Source organism: Mercenaria mercenaria, chromosome 10 (genome assembly GCF_021730395.1).
Source record: "Mercenaria mercenaria strain notata chromosome 10, MADL_Memer_1, whole genome shotgun sequence".
In the NCBI taxonomy this organism is placed as follows: domain Eukaryota; kingdom Metazoa; phylum Mollusca; class Bivalvia; order Venerida; family Veneridae; genus Mercenaria; species Mercenaria mercenaria.
The window spans coordinates 57,754,474-57,775,765 of record NC_069370.1 but is presented as its reverse complement, the minus strand read 5'-3'; the positions used below and the strand labels follow the sequence as shown (position 1 = coordinate 57,775,765).

The 21,292-nt window shown below is 34.8% G+C and overlaps 1 protein-coding gene across 2 annotated transcripts; it reads left to right on the top strand.

The window, feature by feature from the left end:
• The first annotated feature begins 12,489 nt into the window (after positions 1–12,489).
• Positions 12,490–18,702, top strand: LOC123561459 (uncharacterized). 2 transcript variants are annotated; one of them, XM_045353836.2, is made up of 3 exons: positions 12,490–12,816; positions 13,713–13,861; positions 14,691–18,702. In XM_045353836.2, exon 3 carries the CDS (start codon positions 14,769–14,771, stop codon positions 15,966–15,968), a length of 1,200 nt encoding a protein of 399 aa, XP_045209771.2. In that variant the 5' UTR covers positions 12,490–12,816; positions 13,713–13,861; positions 14,691–14,768; the 3' UTR covers positions 15,969–18,702. The 2 variants fall into 2 exon arrangements, with proteins under 2 accessions (XP_045209771.2, XP_045209770.2); XM_045353835.2 differs by lacking the exon at positions 13,713–13,861.
• Positions 18,703–21,292: the final 2,590 nt, after the last annotated feature.

Below are 21,292 nucleotides of genomic sequence, written 5' to 3'. Positions count from 1 at the left end.
ACATAGTGGCTTTGCGGCCAGCATGGATCCAGACCCGCCTGCGCATCCGCGCAGTCTGGTCAGAATCCATGCTGTTCGCTTTTAAAGCCTATTGGAATTGGAGAAACTGTTAGCGAACAGCATGGATCCTGACCAGACTGCGCGGATGCGCAGGCTGGTCTGGATCCATGCTGGTCGCAAAGCCACTATTTTGGTTTTCTCATGGCACGGCTCAAATAATTGTACAGGAACATACCTCCTTGCATATGTATTTGTTTTAACTTAAACACGATAATTTAGTTCGAGTTATATATTTTATTTACGGATAAAAAGTGTTAGTATGTATGTATGTACAACAACTTTAATCGAAGATATGTACAAAAACCTAGAACAATAGATTGTATATGTATATTCACTGTAGTGAAGTATCAATGTCATCATATAGCGCTACTTTATCTTAATAGTGCTGTACTTCCTTTGTGTATCACTTAGTTTATGAGACAGAAAATATATAGGTCTTTCTTTATTATTGAGGCTGCTCAATAAGTCAAGCAATTTTGGAAAAATTCTCAACATTTTTTACAGTTTACTGCAGAAAATCACGCAAAATCAAATAACATTTATCATTATCTGGACGATTTTTTCGTCGCCGGTAAAGCTCGCACAAATGATTATGCAGACTTAATGACATCATTTGTATATATCTGCAATGACATTACAGTTCCAATTAACCATGAACAATCTGATAGTCCGGCAACAATTTTAATATATTTAGGTTTAGAGATAGACACAATTCGCATGGAAATCCGTGTTCCAGAGGAGAAAAAAATAAATCAAAAGCGCAAATTTCAGAGGCACTTTTAAAAAAGAAAATAACTTTAAGTGCATTTGTACACTATACTCGGAAGCCTTTATTTCTTTACTAAAGCTATCCCTACTGGTAAAACATTCTGTTGCAGATTATATCAAGCCCAGTCCCAAGTAAAGTTGCCCCATCACTTCATCCGTCTTGCATACGAATTAAAAGAAGATTTAAAAGCGTGGCTAATGTTTTTAAGTTCCATTATGCCTGAAGAAAATTGGGTTTCCGATCGACTTCGCAATATGTACACAGACGCTGCCGGAAGCAGACGTTTATGCTGTGGTGCTTATTTAAATGGAGAGTGGTTTGTTTTTGAATGGCCTACCAGCTGGCCTGAAGATATATATAGAGAAATCACGTTGCTAGAAATGGTTCCCATCATGCTCGCGTTTTTAATGTGGGGTGTCAAATTAAAGGGGGAAAAGTAGTGTTGCACTGTGACAATATGGCTTTACTTCACATTATCAATAAAAAATCGTCAAAAAATAAGACAGTTCTGATTTTATTAAGGCACTTGGTGTTGTTTCTGTTGCATGATAAAAAAAACGGCATTTGTGATGCAATAAGCCGGTTACAGTTTCATGGAGTCCAGACATTACTACTAAATTTTGCATGTAAAACCCCTTTCATGATTCCTCTTGAATTTCAGCATCTTCTCAACACGAAATTAGCCGGCTAATACATGGTTCTCAGGCAGATAGTACACATAAGAATTACAATGCAGGATAACGTTCTTTCGAAAATTTTAGAGACAATATGAATTACAGTGAAACACCGCTCGCTCGAGGTCGCAAGGGGATGAGCAAAATGCTCGAGTTATCCATGGTTTCGAGCGACCCAAACATTGACCAGCATACGAAAAAAATGAAGTTGTATTGTATCAGTTGTCATCGGTACCATTTGCAGAGGAAACGGTGATGCATAATAATAACAAACCCGTGACATTTAAAAAACGTATCTATGATGTAATAAGTAATAACATACTTGCTTTAATCTAAAGCAAACAGTAATTGATCAATATTTGATCAATAAAACTTTTCTTTAACCTTTCATCAATAATTAATCTCACTATCAGATCAAATATACCGACAAACAAACATTTAACATAGTCGAGGAATAAACAACGCAATTTTCACGACGTGCGAAAAATTTTAATTAACCGATACATTCTGATCGCCGAAGCTGCGAAAAATTTTGACACCTCTGCTCGAGTTAGCCAGAAGCAACAAAGAGTACATTAATACACAGGGACCAGATGTCATGCTCGAGCGATCGAGTTATCGATGCTCGACCCAGCCATGGTAATTTTACATAGAAAATAGAAGGAAATCGGCCGGGACCACATGAATTGCTCGAGCGAGCACCGGTGCTCGAGTCATCGATGCTCGAGCGAGCGGTGTTTCACTGTATGTTAAGCAATGCCCTCCTACTGTGTATATTGCATGTTTGTCCCAAAGAGGATATGCACATAGAACAGTAGGTTGTCACATTGCTGCTATCGCATTTGCATGTAATATTAATGGGTAACTCGACACCACTCAACATTTTACAGTAAGAAAAATGTTAGCAGGAATGAAACGATTGCAAAATAGATCAGACACACGAAAGCCGATCAGTTTCAAATTATTATTGGATTTTTTAAACGGTTTGCATTTTGTTTTTACTTCTTCCTATGAAACTTAACGTTTCAAGACAGCATTTCAGATAGCATTTTTGGCTTGTTGAGAGTAAGTGAATTGAGTTGTACAAATAAGAAAATTATCATACACCCAAACTATGTTCAACTCTACTTAGCCTCCTCAAAAACCAATCAATTCAGAAATGGGACAACTATAAAAAAACATATTGCTCAGCAGAATCCGCAATGCTTAAAGCGAACCTTTTACAATTTGCAGCTATTAGACCAAGCATACAAGGTCAATATTTATGTCATTCCAGTGGCAGTCCTTTGACACAGTATCAATTCAGACAAATGCTACGTAAAACTAGCGTTTCTAGGACATTCGAATGATTACTTTTAAACACATTCCTTTCGGATAGGCGGTGCAACTCATTTATACCGTACAGGTGTTCCCGAACACGTAATTCAAACTTTTGGACGTTGGAGGTCAAATGCTTATACAAATTACATCAGATTATAAGGAATTTGTTAAATACTTTCAGATAATACACAAGTATGGATTGCGAGGTCTTCGATTGTCCGAGACGCCTTCTATTGTGTTCACAGTGGGAATTTTCAACTGCCGGGTGTAGACATCTATTGGGATTTCCAACCCGGTATGCGAATGCATCATTTACGTAGTAGAATTTATGATTTGTTAGTTTTATACAAACCACCTCACTATTTAGTCGTTAAATGTGGAGGAAATGATATAGGGCAAAGTCCATTAAACGAAACAGAATTGTTAGCTATCAACACGTTAAAAGAAATACAGTCTGTGACTAATACTAGAATCATTTGGTCTCAGATTCTGCCCAGATTTGTTTATCGCAACGAGATTAATAACTTTAAATTGAATAAGTATCGGCGACGTTTCAATACCACACTGGCAAAACATTGTATTCAACATGGTGGTGCGTACGTTAGATATCCTGAAATTACTGAGAAAGCTTACTTGTTCAGAGACAATGTTCATCTCTCAGAAATAGTGAACGATAATTTTATTAGTAATCTCAGGCACGGATTGTACTCGATCTTATTCAATTTGATAAAATAGACCTAGTCCTTTTGGCAGGGCTCTGTGTGGACTTTAGAAAATTGAATGCCGTAGTCAAACCTACAGCATACCTCCTCCCGCATATCGATGATATTTTGGCTCTTTTTATGTGAAGCTAATACTTTAAAACCCTTGACTGTCGCTCGGGATTTTGGCAAATACCTTTAAACTTAAACTTAAGTTGAAAAAGTGTCAGTTTCTACAGCCGAAAACTGAGTATTTAGGATACGATATTGATAAAGAAGGTATAAGACCAAACCCTGATAAAGTAAAAGTAATAAGGTCACTTCCTGTTCCAAAATGTGTGCGCGAAGTTCGAAAAATAATCGGAGCATCAAGTTTTTTCATAGGTTCATCCTCTAATTTTCAGAAAAAGCAGAACCCCTTATAAACCTAACAAGGAAAAAGTCTCAGTTTATTTTGACAGAAGAATGTCAGCAAAGTTTTGAAAAAATTAAAGAACAATTAACAGCTATCCCCTTCTTGTCCTACCCAGATCCAAACAAACCGTATACTTTGTACACCGATGCTAGTGATAGTGATGTGGCTGCATGCTTAACTCAAGCCTGTAATTCACCAGAATCAGATGAAAATAAAGAAAGACCTATATATTTTCTGTCTCATAAACTAAGTGATACACAAAGGAAGTACAGCACTATTAAGATAAAGTAGCGCTATATGATGACATTGATACTTCACTACAGTGAATATACATATACAATCTATTGTTCTAGGTTTTTGTACATATCTTCGATTAAAGTTGTTGTACATACATACATTATTATAATTGTTCGGTGTCGGTTGCATTCCTCATGCATAGAGTTATATTAATAAAGGCTAGTAGAAAAAAAAGATACAATCTCAAAGAAATATTTCTTTTAATTCTATTGAGAACAGAATACCTATGCTATTATTCACACTTGCAATTATTGTTTTAAGTATATTTAATTTCAAACCATTTCTGAGACCTGTGAGAACAATTATACCGTGAGGTTCACTAGTTTAAACATATTTAGTATTATAAGACACATGAAAACAGTCATAGTGTGAGGTTTACAATAATGATAATTGATTTATGTTGACATTAAAGCATAAAATTGCGTCGCTGACATATTAATGTTTATTTTCTGTTTCGTTTTTTTTTTTTTTTTTTTTTTTTTTTTTTTGTTGGGTTAAACGTCGCACCGACACATGATAGGTCATATGACGACTTTCCAGCTTTAATGGTGGAGGAAGACCCCAGGTGCCCCTCCGTGCATTATTTCATCACGAGTGGGCAGGGCACCTGGGTAGAACCATTTCTGTTTCGTTTCTGCAATATAATGTCATCGGCAGTCTGTGGAGTATTGAAACCGGTGTCTCGATAGGTTTCTCCTCGCACCTGTTTACGGAAACCGGTGTCAGGATAGATTTCTCCACGTACCTGTTTACAGAAAACGGTGCCAGGGTAGATTTCTCCTCGCACCTGTTTGCACATATTTCCGAAGATTTAAGTCTTTTTTTTAGAAAATTTAGTTAAATTCAACCCTTTTGAAGTTTCTATATGAATATTAATGTTTAATTAAAGCACGTACATTTTAATAACAGATCCTAAATAAGTCACCCTGATTAGACAAACAAGTAAGGCTTACAATACGTAATTACTCATATTGAGATATACGATTTTTTGTTGATTGAAATTTAGTGTTCTCTGACCCTTTTGTGAGAACAAGCATACGAGGGGTGTTCCAAAAGTAATGTCACTTGTATCGGTTCTCCTATACTGCAAATGTTCTGACCATTTAAACTTGCTCTGCCCTTTAAAATACTCTCCGTCAGCCTGAATACACCTTTTGAGCCGGTCAGTCCTCTTTTGGAAGCATTGTTCATACTCTTCTATGGGAACACCCATCAGATACTGATAAACAGCAGATCCAAGGGCATTTCTCGATTTATATCTCTTTTCAGAAAAATATATTTAAGTTTGGGAAACAGAAAATAGTCGCAGGGGGCCGGGTCTGGCGAAAACGGAGGGTGTTGAAGGACGGTAACCTTCTCTGACTCCAAAAACTCGGTCACAATGCGTACCTTGTGAGCGGGTGCATTATCATGCAAAAGTCGGAGGTACTTAAGTCCTGTTTTGGGGCGGCGACTTTTGTAGTAGTTCTTCAATTATCTTAGAACAACTTCTTTTATAGAATTTTCCTATGACCGTACTGCCTTTTGGTACCGGAATTTGAATGATTGGACCCTTATGAGTGAAAAAAATACATACAAAACCTTCTTCACCGTTCGTATTCGTTTGGCAATACTTGGGCGTATTTTTGGTGACCCAAATTTGGTTGGCATACTTCCGCTTTGGTTCAAAATAATAAACCCAGGTTTCATTACCAGTAACTATATTATAAAAAACCTTTTTGCTGTATTTTAGGTACATGTTCAGAAGTTTTTTGCCATTGTTACAAGGGTCCTCTTTTATTCATCTGTTAACAAATGGGGTATCCATCTTGCATTTTATTTTCTAAGTTTTAGGTGTTTCTTCAAAATTCCATGAACTCGTGCTAACGACAAGTTTGTCAGTCGGGCCAATTGCATCCTTTTTTAGGAAATTGAGGATTTTTTCGATGTTACCTTTCGACGTAGTTGTTGCAGGACGATCTATGCGAGCAGCATCTTTGAGTTGCTGCTGTCCGGTCCTAAATTTAGCTACCCACCTACAAATAGTCCTGTGAGACATTTGACCCTCCCAATAAATGTCGCACACCTCACGGTGAATATCTACAAGCTTCATGCCGAGTAGTGACCTACCTTTTATGTAGGCCTTAATTTCAAGCACATTTTCAGCTCTTTTCCCAGTCATTTTGTGTAAAGTGTAATGAATACGCTATAAAGCAATATACACTGTACTAAGGTCAGTGAACGTGTGAGCGAGATATTTACCTATGTTACGATTCAGTGATCATTCTATCGACACGAGGTGGTTTTGTGTACACATGACACAATTTCCGCAAAATAAAACACAAATGACGTTATTTTTGGAACAGCCCTCGTATTGTATTACTAGCCATTTTAGTAAAAGCAAATTTACCATGATACATTTCCTTAAATAAACAAATTGTTATAGTCGTATTAATTTTTTCTAGTTCATATCCTTCCAGCACTTAATTTAAAATCATATTGTTAATATCTGGCCGCTAATAAAGTAAGCATGGTCACAAATACTAGGAAATAAAAAGCGAAAAAATCGGCAACCTGTACAAAAATTTGTGATTCGTTTAACTATGTATCAAATTCACTTGCCCGAAAGATTTTGGCGAAATAATCCATAAAATATAATCTTACAATAACTTGAATACATGTAATTGTTCATGTTATCCATTATCATATCCTTTTATTATCTCTTAGTGCTCGTATTACGGTGGAATTCTAATTTAATTTTGAAAAAAAAATATCTAAATAAAAAAAACGGTCTGCAAAGAATACATGCAAAAAGTACAATGGCAAGTTTATCTAACATTTTCTGCCGCGAATGCAAACGGAGACAAGCAAATTCACGGTTGAACGCACGATACTGGTCCAGTGCCTAAATCCGGACAGTGCTTTATAATTCGGACACCATTAAAACAAGCTTTACGGTCGTGATTTTTTACTGGAATGAACATGATCGACGCAGACGAAAGCTTTGATGACCAGTTGTCAACAACAGTGTGTGAATGTAAGTATTTCCCGAGAAAATTACCTTCAAATATCCGCACCGCTAAAAGTAAACATTGTGTGTTGCGGGGGATGACGTCATACAGCGCACGCCCGTTATTTGAGGTGCGACGAGGTACTAATTTAATGAGAAAACAATTATTCCGTTGCAGACGACTCTTTTTTCTAAGTTGATAAAAACTGATGTAAAACATGTTTCTACATTTCTGTACTACCCTCAGTATTTATTAACAAATTTAACCGATTTCTGTTATAAAATGATTAATTCATAGAGAAGAAAATGCCAGCATTTTGCAGACAAGGGAAGCAATTTAAAATCGACGCGGCGTCTTTATAGTGTATAGTTGGGTCAAAGAGTATAACAACATCAACAGAATCTGCATGTGTGTAAACATTAATTTTCGCTAAGATAGATTTTATTGCGTATTATATTATTGTTATATTTGGCATATATACATTAAATTAGAAACTAGTCCACATGATCACGTGATTAACAGGTAATAAAACTTCAATCGAACGGAGATGTCTGTATACAAAATTTACAGGACTGAATCTGACTGCTTTGTTTCAAACAAAGTCGTGTTCATTTTTATTTTTTGGAGCACTGATTCATTGCATTTCATACCGATATAGTGTCCGAATATTTAAGCACTCTGAAGGTCGATTTTGACAGCTTTTACTGGCCCACTTCGGATGACTTTTTTATGATGAAATCAGCAATATACGATTTTGTTGTTTTGCATAGGGATTTATATAGAACCTAAAATTATACATTTGAAATGTGATGCACGTGCGGTTTCGGAATGCAAAGTTATGGTCATAAAACCAAAAAAGTGTCCGGATTTAGGCACTGGACCAGTATGGGCCAGTCAGCGACTCCCTTACATTACCAACCCTTAAGGACCCATTATCAGTCAACTATATCAACAATTTCCTGGTTAAGACGTCAACGTGGCAAAGATAAAATCATGTATAATACAACAATCAACGAAAACATAACCTGGAGCTATAATGATATATTAATCTTTCTTAGTTAAAGAAACTTTGTCAAGAAAGAAATTTAATGTACATAACTATGAACTAAGTGAAAAAACCTTGAAATTCTGTGTAGAAAACAACAAAAAACAAGAACAACAACAAACGTTTTAAGCAACAAATACATTTGCACGATGTTAGATTCTCGTCGATGAAATATACCATTATTTCTATGCACTACCTATAAAAATACACGATGCATTTTGAAAATAAATTGATTATGAAGTCTTAATTTTACCTAGCTGAAAACTGCCCTAGCTGAAAAACTGCAAACATTTAACATTTTGAAACTAACTAGAAATATTTTTAGACAATTTTAGTGATAAACAAATTCAGGATGTCACAGACTGCTTTGCTACACCACAACGAGATGTACACATGTAAGGATTCAACAACGATGCAGAATTATTATCGAACTATGGGACTCCGATGTGAACAACGCAAAACAGCAGACTTGGTACCACTTGGCCGACAATTGATGTTTGTGCACTACCGAAAAATGGTTGGTGTTTGGAGGCAGACTGGTTTAATAACTTGTATCATTTCTTGTTTATTTCATGTGAAAATTTAAAAGAAAGAAAGGAAATTTATGAAAAATAAATGTTTCTAGGTGCATACTCATATATTCAATACTATTAAAGTGTGTACTTTATACATCCGACTTTCAGCGTATATACTTGTAAAAGAAGCGAGATTAACTTAAATACGCATACGCGCTATAAAAAATATTTAATAAAAATGGATTCATCTTAAACCCGTACTTTATGTATGTACACGTACTTAATTTTGAAATATTAATATGTTTCAATCCATGAAAGATGTGATTTTATACCTGTACATGTACGTGTAAAGTTTAAATCAGATATGTCATTTTGCTTTCTAATTTCATAACCGCTTATGTTTTATATGTATGACAAGCTCAGTAAATTGCATCAGAAACATGGAAGGAATTTCCAGAAAATGAAAGAAGAAACAAACATAAAGACACTCATCTGACAATTCGAGGGTTGAACGCAATACTGTCGTAAGTCCTTCTTTATTTAATAGAAGTTACTACAGTATTGCGTTCAGCCCTCGAAATGCGATACTGTACAAGTTTATATTATGTGGATATTGTGTTATATACATGTACTTGTGAAAATATAGACAGAGGTGACTTTCGCAAATGAAATACTGTTTATTTTTAAATGTATAATGTGGTAATATTGTAAAGCTACAGATAAATGTTATTAATAAAAAATTAATGCACTTTATTTGTATGAAAGAAATCGTCACGTTTAAGGAAATTCCTCGATTATATTTGTATTATACTTGCACTAACTAATGTGCCTAACTACTGAGAAAATGGTATTTATGTGTAATATTATGTACTTTAAATTGTCTTTAAATATGTATGTGTAAAATTAATCAACTGTTTTAAGTTGTGCAGTCAAAAACCTAATTCCATTTACTAAATAATACCTGGCGAGTACCCAACACGACACGAGTCTATACATTTTCGATGTTTATTTACACAGTAGAATATTTCGTACATAACTTTCATAATTCAGTCTTAACAAGTGTCATATTTAAAACCTAACTTAATATCTACGAGACCCATTACTAGGTCTCATGCACCTGGTCTCTCCTAGACCCTTCTCTCTGAATATATCTAAAACAGCCAATATATATAGTAATTCTCTAACATCAGATATATGCACTGTCTGACAATTTGACGTATAAAACGTGTGGGTTTGATATAATAAACAATTACATAAATGCATCAACTATATATTAACTTGACAGATGTGTAGCTGGTGTACTGTCTAACCTTATAATTATAACAATTTAAAACAACTAAATAATCTTTGATTATTTTACATTAGATTACTATTATTCTTTTTCATTATTTGTTTGTGGAAGAAACGAAGGGATTTGTAAGGTAACAGGTTTGAAAGGCTGTAAACCTGTCACAAAACATGTAGCCCATGAATTAAGCCTGTCTATCATAGGTACTTATACATTTATGTACTGCATTTCCTCAGTTTAAAGTAATTATGTTAAGGCATACAGGCACTAAATAGAAAAATGGCACAAATAGTCCTCAGTTGTTTTGCTCTGTAGAGCTATTTTCCTTATTTTCTTTGCATTTTTTTTTAGCTAAAATCACATGACAGATCTATGACTGACATGTAGGTAGCATTTTCATAATGAAATAACAACATGACAAAATTTTTCATGGAAACTTAGATCATACACCACTAGTATAATTTGGGGTCTCATTTTTTAGCTGATTTTGCAGTTTGTGTGTTTGACTGAAATTATTTTTCTTGCATCAAACATGACCCCTAATTTTCTTTTGATTTTTCTTTAGCACTTACAATATTCTTCAAGAAAATGTAGGTTACAGACATTTAAAATGGGTCCTGGTGTGTGCTGCGGCCATTGGAAATAGGTCAATTTCATATAGAATAAAGAACAAAAACTATTTAGTGTGTTATAACCTTGAAGGAAAAAGGCACGACGAATTAGCCTTCAGACGGATGGTTTGTCTATAATGTCAAAAATATTTTGATGTAGACAGATTGGGAGATAAATGCAAGAGAACTGTCAGGGTAGTGTCATGTTAATAATTATGCTAGGTCACTGAATGCTATGTACATTAAAATGTTATGTTGAAATTAATAAAAGACTGTTGCTATGTCAAATTAAAAACTGGTTAAAAGGTTATGATTTGTTGTATTAAATGGCCGCGCTACGTTACACTATGCTTTGCTATTTTTTATGTCATGCATGTTATTTACTAGTGGGTTTAAAAGCTCTGCAGAGCTTGAGTTATATTGTTCTGATATTCGACTTTGAATAAATTTTACTTTACTTGACTTGACTCGAGTGGTCTCTACAATAAATAAGAACATATTATAAATATCTCTCGCAAATACTCTATATTGATTAAGTTTAAAGATAAGAATGAATAAATATTTACTTTTTTATGAATACCATCCTGTTTTTGTGTACCTTATGAAATCTGAGACAATCTAATTATATAATTGGATACTTGGAGCTAGATTCGATATGCATAGAATATATTACTATAATTGTCAACCTGATGTTTAAAGTGTCTCTTATAAATTATTTGATTTCCCTTAAAAGTCACCAACAGCTTGCGCAAGAAGTGTATCTTACCAGTTCCGCTTATTGTCTGTTTATTGACGCTAGTAATAATTGTCAACCTTAGGCGAATTAAAAAAAAATATATGTTTTAAAAGGTCATGAATTATCCCAATATGTTTTGGCTATGTTTGTCCTTGCAGGCTGCAGCAATATCAAAACTTTCATTAGGGCTCTTATTATTGCAATTTAATGAAAATCAAAAGATATTAGTGGGATATTTCAGAGAACTGTTTGTGATAAAAAAAAAAAAGCTATGAAATCGTGTACATTTTCAAATTGATTTCGATGTGGAAAACTGTTTATTTTTCTGAATGAATTGTGACTCTTTGTATCTATATTCATATATTTAGGGGTAAACACTTTTCATATCACCCTCTCAGATATGCAATATTTATTATATTATACTGAAAAGAAATAAGAAGTCTTTTTGTATGCGGAGAAGGGGTGGGAGTGGGGATATTGTCACCTTTCTTTCAACAGTATTTTAGTTATGTAACGGCAGACCAAACCAGTGTTTCGGGATTCTGTACCAGTACGTACCTGTTTTCCACTAGTAGCTGCCAACTTTCCGGCAATAATCAGAAGTGGAAGACACAATGTCTTTTTATAAACAAAAATCGTCACCGAGAACATAGACCAAACTCGGGGATCTATGTGATCTCCTTGTTGAGCTAAGTGAGAGTGAAGACATTGATAAAAAGAGTGAAAACAGGAAATGTAAATATGATTTGTTAAATGATTAATAAAAAGTAGAATATTAACATAAATAAAGTATGAAGATATCACAGACAGAGCCTTTTTATCAATGGTAAAGACTGAAGATGTGCCTCCGAGCTTGTGGCGAATTCGCTTTAAGACAGTTTGTTTCTTTGTTTTGTCATTAGACGAACACTGTACAACTAAAAGTCAATAAGAGTCTAGACAACTTTGATCGTTAATGCGAAGGTATCATATCACCCAACGGGATGATATTACATGTGCAGAAATTTGCATATTCGATAATACGACATGTGCATAAAACTAAAATAGTGCTTTTGCGCACGAGATATACTACTGGGGAGTATGATGAAATAATTCAGTTAGTAAAGTGGGAAATTTGCATCGGGCATATACGTGAGGAACAATAAATCATTATTGTTATCTCGATAGGCCTAAATTAATGTAAAAATAATATTTCAGAAACAACAAGAAACAAATAGATTTTTGTTTGGTCTTGTAGATACTTGGAGGCAAATGTCTGTAACTAGTTATATTATTTTCCTTTAATGCTGTTGTTAGATTATATGTTTTTATCCAACTGGGAATAGAATTCGTGGTATTGGTACAGACAAAATAATGCCAAAAACTAAATTGTGTAACCGTGAACGGCTTTTCAAGGTAAGATATGTTATTATTTCAAAAACATTTACAACAGTTTAAATTGTACGTATGTCCTTTTTTCAAGACGCTGTGGAAACTTATCTACCAGTAATTTAATCTTATATCAAATGATGAAAAACAAATCCAGATAAAATGCTTTTGTTGACCGATGTATCTTTCCTGTGAGGAGAGATCACTGCGTTTGGGTCGCAGTCGTGGATATATCTTAGCAGTAAATAAATTATCATGTATCTTGGAAAAGGACATAAGTCCGAAATTTGGAATTGAAAAGTGCTTTTACAAAATATGTTCGTGCCTATCACATTTTCCTGGATTTATCTCTGTTCATATTAATTGGACAAAAATATAAACATAACAATTAAGAACTTATATATATCAGAAGCGTGTTAATCAATTTAAGCATGTCGGTTAGGTTATATATCCAATGAAAGCATTGACTGCGTTCTATGCATGCAAATGATCTTCTAGAATTCATTAACTATCACGACAGCAGTCTTTAAGTGTCGAGTTGCGACTGTCATGATAAAGTCTCCACGTAGTTGGATTCAGTGTCGTTTATTTCCAGATTCTTTGGGACCACGGAGTATATTCAATTTTACTATAATAGAATCCGCTTGAGCCGGTGCTAGGTGACGTGAGGGGTTTTGCACATTTCTTTACCTCTCATAAAAAGGTTCAACCGAGTCTGCTAATACTTTGGTTGGTTGCGAAATACGCGTCCCCCCCCCCCCCACACACACACCCCCATCATCAATTTTTGCACAATGTTTACAACTAGGGGTAACCTACCTTGTACCTAAACATTTTATTGCACTTTGTAAATTAATTATTCCCTGCTTGAGTCAACCATGTCACTGATTTTTTAAATGATGTGTTTCCATTTTATGTTATAGAAGGAAGAGTACCAGTTCAAATTTACGAACATGATGTAATCAGCTATGAAAATGTAAAATTTGTACAGAAAAAAAAAACATTTCGTTTACGGGGTATCTATAAGTTTGGACGAGTAAACAACAAATACATTGTAATTCAGTATTGTAAGGTTAGTAGCATATAGAAATTTTCAATTACAACAGAATACTTGTTATAATACTCAACGAAAGTTATTAACCCGTAAATTGCTGCTTTTACATGCACGATTATGATTTTATCGCCAGTTTGAAGTGCCATTGTACCTTCAATAACAATATCTTTTTTTTAACATATAGGACGAAAAACTTTATGTGGCTCCGATCGGTTGAAAAATTGTAAAATGTAAACACACCAAGCACTGAAAATGTGTCCTCTGGTATGTCAAAAAGTAAACAAGTATCGCCATTTTGAACAGAAATTAATATTTTTCTCATATAAGAAACAGCATACTTCGGAGACACATTTATCCCAATTATCCACTCACGACCCTGTCCATATCTGTTGACTTGAAATCAAACTATTATCGCAGTTGAGTAAACTCGGTCCGAAAGCAGCAACGTCTGTAATGAAAATTCTGCAATGAAATCCGTTACGTCTACTACGCCTGAAGTAACTTTACACAACTTCAGGACAAAAAAAGCTGAAAGAAATTATTTGATTTGATAAATTATGTTTAACAACTGCTATAGGCTGATTTGTATTTGTAGATAAAACTGAGTTATTGCGTTTCGTCTATAACAAATAAATTAGAGATGAATTAATATTGTGGTAACGATTTTCGGTGACCGTGCTGTTAACGCATCTGGTAAAGCACCATATACAGGACCGAGAGGTCGCAAGTTCAATCCGCTGGAGCGGAGTTTGTGATAATTTGATAACAAAGGTTTTTTTGTGGAATCGTTTAAAATAGGTTTTACAGTTACGATAGTACATGGTTTAAAATATAAGATATATTTCAGATAACAGCAGTATCACTGGGCATATCACTGGTATGTTTCGTCTATACACTAGATGGAACTACTTCTTTGTACAGTGTAATGTCACCAGTCAGAACAGGAAACAGTGATGCTTTCTGGACAACTGCGCAAGTAAATTTGAATACAGCCATAACAACTGCGAACATAAATTTGGAGACGGACTCAACCAGTGCGAAAGTATTTATAAATAGAACAAGAAGCTCTATTTATAACACAGACCGTTCAATACGGGTTTTAAGCAAAGAGACGCTGAACAATATAATTGTCGATAATGAAGAAGACTGTCCGAAAAGACAATTTTTGATTTATAAATGCAACAAGAGTCTTTGTGGTGGATGGGGTGACAGAGAGAAGGGTATAGTTTCTTCCTTTCTCCTAGCATTGCTCACGAATAGAACTTTTGCAATATATATGAATAAGCCATGTGACATTGAAAATTTCATAGAACCCTTTATCTATGACTGGACAAAATGTAAACGATTCTTAGACACAATACTAATTTCGAATGTATCTGAAGAAAAACACGTATCTGGGAATAGAAGATTTTACCATGATATACCTGAAATAGACTTCGAAAACCTTTGGACTCTACAAGCAGTCGTTATGTACATGAATGCTTACGAACCAGTTATGAGCGGAATTAAACGGCATAAAAATGCTAAATCGCAAATGGAGTGGATTTTGAACAAGACAAACCCGGAAATTGTCCATTTGGTTTTACACACACTATTCAAACCTAAACAAAGACTTATGGAGCATCTGACATATTATATCAAAGATATTACTCATGGAAGGCAGCTTGTGTGTGGCCATATTCGAAAAGGTAAAAATCCTTCAATTCCTGGTGATAACAATCTCCCAAAAGGCCCTCCAAAACATAAAACAATATTTTCTTTCTTAAAACAATACAAAGACAGCACAAAATACGTGATATACATAGCAACCGACTCGGAAGATGTCCGATACGACGCAGTATCTAAATTTAGAAATGTAGTCAATGTCAATCGTACAATAGTTCATGTCGATCGTCTCGGGGGATCTGAAAAAACAACTGATGTCTGTGAGGGGTTATACACCGTGTTGTTTGAACAGCAAATTCTTTCTTTATGTGACAAGCTGTTACTTACAAGAAGTAATTTTGGGACAATAGCAGCATATATGAGGGGCGTATCAAAAGATCTGTTTCTGTATCAAACAGAGACAGATAAGGTATTTCAAACCAACCTGACAAATATTCAAACCGTGTATGGCTTTGTCTAAATTATTTCACACAGTATACCCACTGAAGAAAGGACGGGGCAAACACTCGAACTGCTATATTGTTTCATACAGTGTTTTATTTTCTTAATCTATATTAAACATATGACAGAACTGTTTGAAACTTTCAGTGTCTGTGATGTTTAATCTGTATTGAAAGGTTTATGAAGACTCAGAGGAGTCTTAAAATCCGTTTTTGTTTATAAGCTTTAAGCATGTTGCATTGTATGATGAAATTCATAACTTCAACCATTTCAACCATCTAATCACACTTGAAGGAAATGATCAGGGATTTTGATATTGAGCAAAATACATGCGTTGGCTATCAATTATACGAATTAATATACGAATTAATAGGGAATCGATCCTATCGATCCCTCTACGGTAGCATGCGATACACCGAATGAAATATATACTACCGAACTAAAAAATGTGTACTTCCGGCACGTGCACAGAGCGTCTGACTTCGGATTTTTTGGCAGAATATGTTTTTTCCTTGTGCTTAATAAGCATCCACATAACTTGTCCGAACCGCAACGTCTTGCACATCAGTACAAATACGGGCAGTGCTGTTTTTTTGTTCCAAAATCTACCTTTAAATTGATAGAGAATCGATCCTGCGCGAAACGACGGAACGCTGGATCGATCCCTCTACGGTAACATGCGATATACCGTCATTGGACAGTTCTTTTCAAATGTTATGGGATGAGTTGACGTCGGATCGATTCCCGATTGAGGAAGTGCCTTATTTCATATTATGAACATTTAATGAAGTCTGCATGGAAGACCAGATATTCACTTCTTGTTTCAATATACTGGGCTAAACAAAACTGAGCTCTAAAAGTGTTTTTAAACAAAATGACAACGGCATAGAGAGTTAAAATGAGTTTACATTGTTGCAATGATAAAAAATGAAATTAATACAAAGATAGAAAAAAGTGCTACAGTGATATGCTATTAAAATCAAATCTCACATTTATAGTTAGTTAGTTTCTGTTAGTTTCAAGAATTAAGGAACTGATATCAAAATAATTTTATGCAACAAGCATCATATGTGTTCGATAATATACGCATGTGATTTCTCGACCTTTGAAAAATCAAACAGGCAAAAGCCAAGGCAAAACGCTTACAATTTGACACGAATGACGAAAATGGCAGTTTTTTTTTCAAACAGTACATCACAATTTATACCACCGGCATAATTTTTATTTCAGTGTGGGATTAACTGCACTCCACTCATCGCAGAATACTGTTTTACTGTTATGAACGAAATATGATGTTTGTTCGTTTAACATGACTTGAATTTTTGTTTTTATTATACATATAGGTATTGTGATTATATTTTAATGAAATAAAACTCTCAATTTAAAAACTGTTGAAATACATTAATGTCAAAGAATTCCAATTTAACAAGCCAGTGCATCATATGTAGAAGCGTCATGTTTGGACAGCTAAATACTTTCAGAGATAAGGGAGCTGACTTAACTTGAGATGTCCACTAAACAACTTGCTATGGAGTCTTTATTTATTTTGCAAAAACTTGCTGTATATTAATCCTTTTAAATAATATGGTACATTCATTAAAACAGGTTGTTACGACAAGATATCTGTTCTCTTGTATGTTGATTACGTTATTTTCCTTAAATTTTTATTGTTCTTTATATGTCAAATGTATCTTGTCAACAGGTACATTTGTATTTTAACTGAAGTGTCAGTTTTGTGTGGTTTTCTTTGTCGAGTGTGACATTGTTTATGTTGGCTTCCACGTCCGTAGATTCTACTCTTGCTTTTCGTTTGAATTTGAATCTGTTCATTTTATAACGATTGTAGTGAAACTTTTCACATATTTTGTAAACTGCAGTCTTGACTTTGTACCACTACTTGTCGTTGGAAACGGCTTTTTGGTTCCCTGCTTTCTTGATTTTTTACAAGTATTGCACATTGGAACGTTATATCGATAATAAAGAACATTCTAGAGGTGTACTGGTCAGGAACCCAGGCAATCCTTGCGTGTATCAGTGCTATACACTGGGCACGTTAAAGAACCAGGCTGTCTATTCGCAACGAGCTAGGCTAAGTTAGCCGGATAAGCCTGTATCTGATTTCTGATCTCTCTGTCGTGGGGGCTTTGTCTCACTCTGTCCCTCTGGCCAGATCGCTCTGTGTCTGTACTAGTAGAGGATGAATTATGCGCCCTGTGTGGCTGCAATTGAACTATGTAAAGCGCCTTTGAACGTGAAATTGATCATGAAAAGGGCGCTATATAAATCTGGTATAATAATAATAATAATAATAATAACATTCTCAAAACTTATGTTAACTGCTTCCTTGATATTTTACCAGTATTCACTGTATTGCACCTAGAAACGACTTGTGGTAAAGGTCTGTAGAGACCTCAGTTAAATTCTGCTCTCTATTCTTTAGGCTATAACAGAGATGCTGTGGTCCTGTAAAAATTCTTGCACATGAAGGAATTTGTTTGTTCTAACAAGAATTTTAAATACTGCAAAAACAAATGGTTAAAGCGTTCATGTACTTCGCTTTTAACTGAATCATAACGGACAAATTTTCCCCACGAAACGATGAAATTTTAGCCTGCAGGCATGTGTTCATATACATGTAATAGTAACATGAGAAATTTATTTGATCAGAATAATCTTGCATGTTTGATTTTCCACAATCTACATGGTAAATATACGTTTTATTTGCACTTTATCCATTAAAGTTATGAAACAGCTGTCTCGGTTTATCTTTTATTCTATCCGAAAACAAATAAAAACTATCGATATGCAACCATAAGGATTCTCATACTGAAATGTGGTTGTAATGAATATAACGAAAAAATCCGAAAAATATTATAAATTGTTTTGAAAATAGAATATTTGCTTTATTAGGCAACACTACCAAGATACATATACTGTGCGTGCACACGTTCTTTTTTAGATAAAGATCATGATTAAATTTCTATTGCAGGTTAATATGATGTAATATATACTAGACACCAACGGGTTAGGACAAAGACATCTTTACTAATCCATTCTAATATGTACTGTGATACAATCTGTTTAAATATTTATTGGGAGCACATAAATAAGCAAAATAATAGCTTACTCTGTACGTTCATGAGAGGTAATAAAATGTGCAACACACTTCACGCCCCCAAGCACCGGCTTAAGCGGAATTCCGTCATAGTAAAAATGAATTAACTCCACCAGAAAATATAACCACAGGGTCCGAGTACGGAGAGACACCTGTTTCCAAATTGGTGTTTAGTATCATATCTGCATTAGGCCTAACTATAGTAAAGGAACCAGCGTGGGAGCCATCTGGTCTAGTCGCGTAATGGTGGACAGGTTTTTGAACACTAATATTTCACTTGGCATGGCAACAGAGGTCTAAATTAAAGGTAGTTTCTGTTTAAATTTCATTGTGGATGTATTTTTGACATTTTGGTAGGAGAAATGGGAGAGCAAGTTGTATTTGGTGAAGTGAAGCTCTATTTTAGTGTGAGTAGTACTTCCAGGTCACAGCAGTGTGATTTTGATGTAATTTTACAGTAAGCAAATGTGACCAGAGAAATTTCTCTTAGAAGATACATGGCCCCTTCTTTACTCTTCATTTTATATCAGTTTTATCATAACTCTTTAAAATGAGGTAAGGATTTGTTCTCTGAAATGGGTCTAGCTATGTTTGGTAGCTCTTTAAAAATGTCAGTTTTATATAGAATATATAGGGAAAACTATTTACCTGTTTGTGACCATTAATAGATATCGAGCGATACTGCACTGGTAAAGTATATATGTTTCAGTTAATAAGCTCACAGAATCATCTGAATTAAAATTTATTTATACTATGCCGAATACATTTTTATCTTTATTGTGAAAACAGGCTTATCGTATACCACAAGCAATGTTCATATGTTTTCTCAATGATGACGTCACTTGCATTGTAACATGCAAAAGTACCTGATAAAAATCTGCCCGAGACAAGGGATGTCGTTACTTGTATTAATAAAAATAACACTGACACAATTTCTTTTCAATAATTTGAATAACTTTTAAATTAATTTCTTAGCTTTTGTCATATTCATTTTAGATGCTATCTCTAAATTATACATGCCCCATCGTGACAACTGGTGTGATCTCTTCTTTAGCTTTTTCATAGTATGTTCTATGTGCAATGGAAGGGATTGCCTGGCCAATATCGTTTGCTGAATGCATCGCGGCATACTGAAGCTTAATAACGGATAACTCCAAACACACCGCAATGGAGGTCGGTGCCCCTTTGATAAAATCAGTGAACCAAACTATAGACGAAATTTAATGAATCATAAAAGTCTTTACATGATCATTCCTCATATATGTTGGAACAGTCGCAGGTCAATTTACACGTAAAACAATCACCCAACATCCCTGAACCGTCTTTCTGTGAGTACAATGCATGTAATACGTTCCTTTCATTAAAACGGGAACGCAAATAGGTCTCCAAAGATTGAGTTCAAATGTAAGAAAGAGCCTATAGTTATACTATCAGCAAAAGGCTGCGTTGAACGGGGACAAAACAAATAAAAACTCGTAACAAGTGTGATTCGCCGTGGGTTTGGTCACGAGGGTACGTCGTAAAATGTCAAGATATATGTCAAGTACTAGTATGTGTTACATGTAGTTTTGTTATTTTTAATGTACGTAAATTGTTGTTTTGGAGGAATGGATACATAAATGGTCTATCAAAATTTAAATGATTGTGCTATATATACTTTTTCTAGACCTTTATGAATCGAAGATGCCCCTATTCGTAAATTTGGTGCTCGTAGTTTTAGTCTTTGAAGAACACTAGTGCCTCCATACTAGTCCCAATCCGTGACTCTAGTTACCTCCTCTGACGGTCCGTCCACATAATATCAGACTAAAGTGAAATGACCATGCGCGTGTGTGGGAGGTGGGGGTACAAAAACCTAACACGTTAAAGCGTAAATCCCTAACTGCAAAATATATACAAACACATAAACTGTTGTGCATAAAGGAAGATTTTAAGTAGTGTTGAAAACAGGATAAAAGTTAAACGATTCATATCAATGTAGCCAGTGCTGATTTGAATCCGGAGACCGTTTCAACACTGACTACATGTACCACTGAACAACAGTTCTAGGGAAAAATGAATTTAACCAGCTGTAATAGATAGTATCTGAAAAATAGACTTCTATATTGTCTTCTAAACTGCAATGAGTCCTAATTTAAGTAATTTATCATATCTGATACTGTGCCCGGGGTCTGTCTATAAGTGTTTGTTAAAAACCTTGCAGTCTGTCCTTGAATATTTTCTAGTTT